The sequence below is a fragment of the Raphanus sativus genome, chromosome 9 (assembly GCF_000801105.2).
Source record: "Raphanus sativus cultivar WK10039 chromosome 9, ASM80110v3, whole genome shotgun sequence".
In the NCBI taxonomy this organism is placed as follows: Eukaryota; Viridiplantae; Streptophyta; class Magnoliopsida; order Brassicales; family Brassicaceae; genus Raphanus; species Raphanus sativus.
In genome coordinates, this window is record NC_079519.1 from 8,467,108 (window position 1) to 8,475,941 (window position 8,834).

At 34.4% G+C, this 8,834-nt stretch overlaps 1 protein-coding gene across 1 annotated transcript; it reads left to right on the forward strand.

Annotated features, from left to right (window-relative positions):
• The first annotated feature begins 6,825 nt into the window (after positions 1 to 6,825).
• LOC108827476 (uncharacterized protein At1g28695-like) lies at positions 6,826 to 8,323 on the forward strand. The gene is made up of 3 exons (XM_018600880.2): positions 6,826 to 7,137; positions 7,217 to 7,606; positions 7,745 to 8,323. Exons 1-3 carry the CDS (start codon positions 7,000 to 7,002, stop codon positions 8,237 to 8,239), a joined length of 1,023 nt encoding a protein of 340 aa, XP_018456382.1. The 5' UTR covers positions 6,826 to 6,999; the 3' UTR covers positions 8,240 to 8,323.
• Positions 8,324 to 8,834: the final 511 nt, after the last annotated feature.

Sequence of the window (8,834 nt, forward strand, 5' to 3'; positions counted from 1 at the left end):
GAGAATAATTTCCAGATCAGACTTAATGCAAACACGCGCGAAGTATCCCTGAAACACCTGATACCCAATCCACCTTCCTCCTTGGGACAGCAGAGATCTGTCCATGCAACTTTAGCTTTATGGGTGACTGTAGGTGAGCCCGACCATAGAAACGCACTGCACAAGCTCTCGATAGTATCCAAGCAGCCCTGAGGTAAGATAAAAGCTAAGCTCCAGAAGTTGACGGTACTTGTGATCACAGTCTTGATTAATTGTAATCTCCCAGCAAAAGACAGGGCTCGATGTGTCCAAGACAAAAGCCTACTGCGGATCTGATCAATGAGAGGCTCGTATTCCAGCTTACTCCAAGATTTGGTCGTGAGAGGCATGCCCAAATATCTGACCGGTAACGTTCCTGTCACAAACCCCTGATTTTGAGCCGCTTGAATCAACAGATGCTTATTCTTCTTAGCCGCAAATATAGAGGATTTAGAGACGTTTATCTGCAAACCTGATATGTCTGCAAACTGGTTCATTACCTCAAGAACCCCTTCGAGTGATTTGACACTGCCGTCTGTGAATACCAGGATGTCGTCTGCAAAGCTAAGATGTGTGAGTTGGACCTGCTGGCACTGCGGATGATAACCAAACATACCGTCTACTGCTGCCTGATTCAGCATGCTCGAGAGTGCATTGTTCACTATCATGTACAGATAAGGAGAAATCGAGCAGTCCTGTCTGATTTCTCGAGCACTGGTGAAAAAGCCCTCTAACTCTCCATTAATTGCAACCGAGAAAGAAGCTGTTGATATACACAGATAAATCCACTGAATAAACTGGCAAGGCAGACCCATTGCTTGGAGAACTGCAGTGATGAAGCTCCATTTAACAGTGTCGAAAGCCTTAGAAATATCCAATTTGATAGTACTTCGATCAGAGATGCTAGGGAGATGATAGCCATTCACCAACTCTGTAGCTAATAAAACATTTTCCACCAGCAGTCTCCCTTTGATAAAAGCACTCTGATTGGGTTCAATAGCAGCATGTAGAATCACTTTGAGTCTGTTAGCAAGGATCTTAGAAATGACCTTGTAAAGGAGGTTGCAGCAAGAGATTGGCCTATAGTCTTTCATTGTTTAGGCTGGATTCTTCTTGGGGATCAGAGCCAGTATAGTGGAGTTGATTCCAGTGGGGAGGAAACCAAATAAGAAAAAAGACTGAATAGCTGTGATGAAGTCCTTTCCTACGATAGGCCAAGCCGCAGTGAAAAATTCTTTGGTGTTTCCATCCGGACCCGGAGCTTTTTTATTGGGAAGAGACTTTAAGGCTTCAAAGATTTCTTGAGGAGATACTGGGGAGACTAGGAGAGACTTTTCTTGTGAGGAACAGCGATATCTTATCAAAAACTGCAGGGCTTCTACTGATATTGGAGTACCTCTAGTGGAATCTGTTTGCAGAAATTTTTGAAAATAGCCTACAGCTTCTTTCCTGATGTCTGAAGGCTCCGTTAGTACTTCACCAGCTTCAGTATACAAGACATTGATATTGTTCCTCGCTGTGCGGTCCTGAACAGCATGGTAGTAGAAAGTAGTGTTCTGGTCCCCAAGAGCCAGCCACTGAATCCTGGACTTTTGCATGAGAAGTTTCTCCTCCACCATTGCGAGATGATTCCATCGCTGTGAAGCTTCTTCTTCTGCTCTAAATGTGGCAGGGCAAGGATCAACTAGAACTTGCTGCTGGCAGCGACACATATCCTCAAAAGCCTGCTTCGTCCGCGAATGGAGATTTCCATATTTTGTTCTGTTCAGAGTCCTCATAGCAAATTTTAGCGACTTTAACTTCTGGTGAACCATAGTTAGAGCAGTTCTCGAGTGAAAAGTCATGTTATTATTTAATAGTGTCTAATACTATTAGTGCTTCGTGAACTTTAAAGTTTTGAAAAGTCATGTTTTACTTGCAAATTAGTTACGTGAATAATCAGCATAACTTAATCTCAAATTTTAAAGGGATACGGCCCATATCTAATTTAAATTGTGAGTATTTATTTAACAAAAAAAACATGCTGATGACAAATTATTATGTGTATTAATAGTATTATGTATATCACTATATATGAAAACAAATCATGAAAATTTAATTAAAAACATATAATTTCATCTATTTAATTACCATTTGATTTTTAAAAATTGTAACTATACTTTGTTTTTTTTAAATGTAATATTTGTTTAGGAATAAAGTACAAGTTTAATGTGTGAAATGACTGTAACACAAGTGTATTTTATTAAGGGTGGGTGCGGGTTGGTAGATTTTGGATTTCGGGTATCCGTGGACCCGAAAAATATTAAAAAATAAAAATAAAAATAAAAGTAAACACTTTTTTAAATATGGTAATTTAAAAATCAATTTTAAATTTTAAATTTTTTTTATTATAAATATATTTTATAATAATTAAATTAATAATTATTTTAAAAAATTATAACCCACAGATAACCGAAAAATTAAATGGGGGCGGGTGCTAGTACAAATTATTTGTTTGCGAGTTGTGCGGGTCGTATATTTTAACCAAAACAAAATTGAAACCCGCGGGTTGGCAGGTTCGATCGGTAACCCAGCCCTCGGATCAATTTTTAATGTGCTATTATTTAATAAAATATATTTTGATTAAGATTTATACACCAATATGATTACAAAGATAAATACAAATATAATCACAAAGAAAACAAAAATATAAGAATTAAATTAAAACAAAAAATATATCCACCTTTTAAAGGGCGGATCAGAATCTAGTCAATACTATTAAAACAGAAGCATAAAGTAGGACTTGCTTATAGGTAAAATATTTTTAAATATACTATACCTTATAATTAATTCTACTAAAACAAACTATATCCTATACTTAAAATAATGTATTTACCTCTAATAATAAAACCCTAATATCTAGCCTATTTATATGGTAATACGTATATCATAATAATTAATGCTGAAATTTATGAATCAATTTTTATGGAAAGATTTTAAACAATCAAAAAGAATATTCGATGGATACGAAAATCTTATACAATAACAAACGGCACCACTGCATCTCTAAAATCAATAAGAAATATTCAATATAAAACTAACCATTTCTCTCTCAACAAATTTCACAAAATATTGAACAAACAAACATTTGTTAGTAACCATTAGTTTGATAGACTATAGTCTAGTTTATATGATTATATATTTATATATTAGTCGTATTGCTTATAATATCTTATATGATTTTTTATTGTGTAGTTTTAAAGGGTTTATAAATGTTAATCTAATTATGAAATAACTAAGTGTAGGTTAAATTTTTTAATAAGTTCGAATTAAACAAACTATAATAAATATACAATAATATTAAAACTAATAAATTCTAAAATATCTAATGCAAAAATTAAAATTGTTTTTAAAATTTAAAATTTTCAATTCAAATGAAACAGAAGCAATAATTAGATTACTGGTTTACCTTTCAGTCGTGCATTCAGGTCGGGTTTAAAAATATTGATTTAAATGCCAAATTATTTTTAAATTGACACAATTTTTGCAAATTAACAAAATATTTGTAACATTATTATGAATTTTTTTATATATTGGTTATCCATTGGTTTAACTGGTTATCCCCAAGAGTTAGCGAACTTTTACGGATTTTATCAGATTTTTAAAGATATTAATAAAAATCCAAACCGGATTAAATATCAGATTATCGGTTTACCGGTTTAACTGCGATCCGGACCAGGTGTTAAATAGACACAGTTATTATAGATTAACAAAATATTTGTAATATTATTAATAAAAAATTTATCATAAAATCTAGTGTATACTTAGAACTAGAGATTTCCTTAACCCTCGTAATATATCTTTTTTTTTCTTTTTTTTTTTTGAACACTCCCTCGTAATATATCTCGTAACGGTTACTCTTGGGTTCGACCTTGAGCCCCAGTTCAATGAACCAAATTTAGCGACCTCTTTACATGACTTCTGGGGTCACCATTGGAACCTTATGGCTCGGAGATTCTCAAGCTTTCAGTGTACCTCCCCATACGGAAATGGCGAGTTAATAGCATGAGTGGGATATGCTCTTAGGGATTTTCGCCACATTTCTCGTCTCCGGTGTGGCCCACGGGATTCTATTCTTCTATCTGATGCACGAGAAGCCTACACGGGGGCTGTAATAGCGGTAAAGAGGAAGACAAAGTTGGTGCAGCGGTGGCCGGTAAATCAGGCGGTGTCAAGGCTGGTTACGGTGGGGTTTGTGTTTGTAACTGGTGTTTGTCTTTTTTTCCCTCAGCCTGTTAGGAACGGCTTAATGGAGAGATAGTGAAACCTTGTTTTTGATTAATTTCTTTAAGCGCAAGTTACTTACATTCTTAGGGTTTTTGACGAGTCTTTAAGCGTAAACTACATTTCGTTTGCTGTAGTTAAGCGAGTTTGGGCAAGATTGATAATCCGCTTGAAGTTATCGTCTGTCTTAGTGTTATTCTCGTTTGAATAAAAGAGTTATTATTGTTAATCTACTAGATTGGTTATCTGATCTCTTAGCTTTCTTGTTACTAGATTATTGGATATATTAATTTAGTTTTGTATTTTGTATATATTCTATATTTATTAGAAATTTAGAATATAACGGTGATAAATACAATATGGAGGGTTAAGAGCCACACTCCGGAGAATCACCATTCTACACCTATAACCTGGAACATGAACAATAACTATACATCTTATAAATTCTTAAGACAAAATCTTATATAATATACTTATTCTTCTTCTCCCTTTTATGTGTATTCTTATTTTTTTATATGTGTATTCCTTAATTACTAGCACAAGTACTAGTACAACAAACTCTATACCAAATATGATATTAGAAGGAAGCTTTTAAGTGTTGAACGATATATTCAGGTTGAACTACGCCTAAAGAAGAATCTCAGGTTGTTACGCATACACTGATACACATCAGTGTTGCCTTCCTGCTTATACTATTTTAATCGACGATTTTATCTTGAGAACAGAGCAAAGCTGTGCCTTCTGTATTTTTGGTTTGCATGACTTGATAAGACAAATTTGAAATAGTTCCCGATAAAAAAATAGTGATATAAGAAGACATTTGTCTATTTTATACATCGATGTCTAATGTCTAATATCGAAATTAGTTATAAATATTGAAAAATGTTGTAAACGTGAAGAATCTTCACGACAATTTCAAACAAACTTTCACTAACCTTTGACATTATTGTGTGAATATTTATCATGTGAGTTCACGTACGTCACTATGTACAACAGTAACTTCTACTCTTTACATCTACGTTAAAAGACGTTTGTGATTGATGAATATCACACCATTCTCTTTTTTTCTCTTATAATTATTTTTTGAGGTTTTTAAATTTGACCTGAAACTTAAAGTCAAACACAATACTAATCTCTTTTATTTATTTTTTAGATTTTTTTTGCCCTATTCACTCTACAAGTTCATATAATTCACAAAAATACCATCAATTTTTTTTAAATGACATTTTTACTCTCCCACCCTTATCATCTTCAAGTAATTACAAGATAGCCATGGTCATCAATACCCAACCACCATGAACAACCAATTTGAAGCTCTTAATGCTTCCAAAATCGATTTACCCTACTTCTTTTTCCATTCTTATGAACTAAACACAACATCTCTCTCACTTTTTCTCCACATTCAACTAAAAAAAAACCCAAGATTTTGATTTACATTTTTTATGGTTCATAGATTTATAGAAGCTAACGATTCTGGGTGGATCACTTTAGTTTGAGATTATGTGTGCTTGGAGAAGTCTTATGTGTTCTAAAGAAGTTATCTCACCAATTTAAGGTATGAAATTGTAATTTTTTTCCAGATCTGTTCGTCAAGACGACTTCAATCTAAGTCGTCTGTCTGTAGACGATTTACCTGAAAGTCGTCTGGTCAACACAAGGATTATTTTTGCAATTGACTTTGAAATCTGTCAAATGGGATGACTGAAAATTCAGTCGTCTAACTTTGTTTGGTTAAAAAAAATCTTCAGAAAACCTAGACGACTTACATTTCAATCGTCATAGATTAGTTTTGCATTTGATAGATTATTTCAGAAGTTTGACTTTCTTGGACGACTTATATTTCAGTCGTCTGTCGGAAAAATGAAATATCAATATTTTATTAAAACTTAACGACTTACATCTCAGTAGTCATAGGTTAGTGTTCCAGTTGAAAAATAAAACTTCAATATTTAATTATATACGGATGACTTAATGAATTTTTATATTTAATATATTATACAATTAAAAAAGAATTATGTCAAAAAAAATAAAAACGAATTTTATACTACTAATACTAGATTTATCTGTTATATTAGATAATTAATTATAATTTAATATACTAAATTGTCAAAAATATATTTTAAAAAGTAAGATTTATCTTAGATATACTGTGTTATTATCTGAAAATAATATTTTTGAATATAAAATTTAAAAAGTTAAGATATAGTACATTTTATAGTTAAACAATAATCAAGCAATAAAATATGTTTAACATGTAAGTGTTTTTAAAATTTGAACACAATAATAAGCATATACATTTTGAAACATAATTCTTTTTCATATATAAATAATTTGATGTTGAATTTAATTTTTTAAAACCATAAATAATAATTTATTATGGTAATTTGTTGAATTAATAAGATATAAATTAATAAATATTCATAACAAGATAATACCGGCATGTGCGGGCAAACCACGTAGTTGTAAGTATTATCGTAACAACAAACTTATAAATCTTAGTGTAAAGGATATGTTGTGCTATATAAAATAGTTAAGAGTGAGAAAAGGGACACATAACGTACATGGGTCACCTACTCCTAATAATCCGATAACTTAAAACATGCCTCTCAACTTCAAACTCAAAGTTATAAAAGTTCCAAAATTTCCATGCTCTATATACACCTAATGTAAAAGCAGGCTATCTTTCTTTGAATTAATCTAACATATAATAAAACACACATGTTTATCTCCAATTCCTCTTCCGGAAATCTCGTTGTGGCCGTTGCTCTCCTCTTTGTCGGCGCTCTATATGTCTGCTTCTCCTCACGTTTGATCTCTGATCCTATCTCCGGTCTAGGACACATTGGTAACCCTCTGGTAAGTTGCTTCATAATACACTGGAATGTAGAGTAACTTTGTAATCGTATATGTATTAATACTTCAGAAGTGGTGACAGAGAACGATCAAGTTACCGGTGAACGAGCTAGAGTCGGCGCTGGACAGTGCGGCAATAGGAAACAACAAGACGGTGATAATAACGATGGTGAACAAAGCGTATGTGGAGGAGGTTGAAGGAGGGAGGACGATGTTGGATCTGTTTCTAGAGAGTTTATGGGAAGGAGAGGGTACCGTGTCACTTCTGGACCATCTGATGGTGGTGGCAGCGGATCAGACGGCCTACGATCGCTGCCGCTTCAGGAGGCTACACTGCTACAAGATGGAGACAGAGGGAGTTGACTTGCAGGGAGAGAAAGTCTACATGTCAAACGATTTCATTGAGATGATGTGGCGGAGGACTCAATTGCTCCTAGACGTCCTCCGCCGTGGCTACCATCTCATTTTCACGGTTAGTTAGTAGTCGGTTTTGGAATGTAAAATTATAATACACAACACACTTTAGGGTTTCGGAACCTTTATGTTTCTTTTATTGGTTAAATATGCTATTAGAAAATACGACACCGTTTGCTTAATATCGATTTGTTAGGACACTGATGTGATGTGGCTAAGGAACCCCTTCTCCCGGCTAAGCAACAACGGGACCCTGGATATGCAGATAAGTGTGGACAGCGGCATAGGAGGACACTTGGTAAACACTGGCTTCTACTACGTCCGTTCCAACAATAGGACCATCTCTCTTTTCCAGAAATGGTACGACATGAGACTCAACTCCACGGGCATGAAGGAACAAGACGTCCTCAAGAAGCTTCTCGACTCAGGTTTCTTCAACCAGCTCGGTCTCACTGTTGGCTTCCTCAGCACCACCCACTTCAGCGGTTTCTGCCAAGATAGCACTGACATGGGCGCTGTCACCACCGTTCACGCCAACTGCTGCCGTCACATCTCTGCCAAAGTCTTTGATCTCACTCTTGTTCTTCGTGACTGGAAACGCTACAAAGCCTCACATGTCAACACCAAGTGGAGCCCCCATGCTAAATGCTGGAGTTCATGGAATGATACCCAATATACCCCCAAAACCTGAGCTTCTTGTCTATTTATGGTAATGAGATTGTGTCTATATACGTACACACGACAAAATTAATTACATACATCTCTTCTTTCTTCACCTGATGGTTTTTGTTTCTTTCCCCCCCCAATCAAGATTAGTCCTAACTAACTAGAGGAGCATTACACTTCTACTGTGACAAAACCATCTACTACTCCTGCTATCAGAACATTGTTACTTGTGTTAGAAGAACGTTGTTTATCACATCTTAACACTTTGCCGAAAAAGAAGTTTTTTTTTATCACCTAGCAATTGGTTATAATAAGAATTTAGAGATCTACAACCCCAACAGATATAAATATTGTCAAAAGGACTAGGCATGCAAGTTTGCTTTGGTTGGGTGGTTAGTTTGGTTTTCGTTGGTTATTGAAAAAGCAACAAAATAATTTATGGTTGGTTTCGGTTAATTTAGATTTTGAATTTGTTACAAACTAAACCAAAATTTTAGACTTTAAATTTAAACCTTGATTGGTTGAGATAATTCTGGTTATTTTCGGTTAGTTCTCTTACAGAAACTCCATTGACAAGCTTCTCAAATAAAATAAGGGTTCATAACTAATTAGTAATCCAT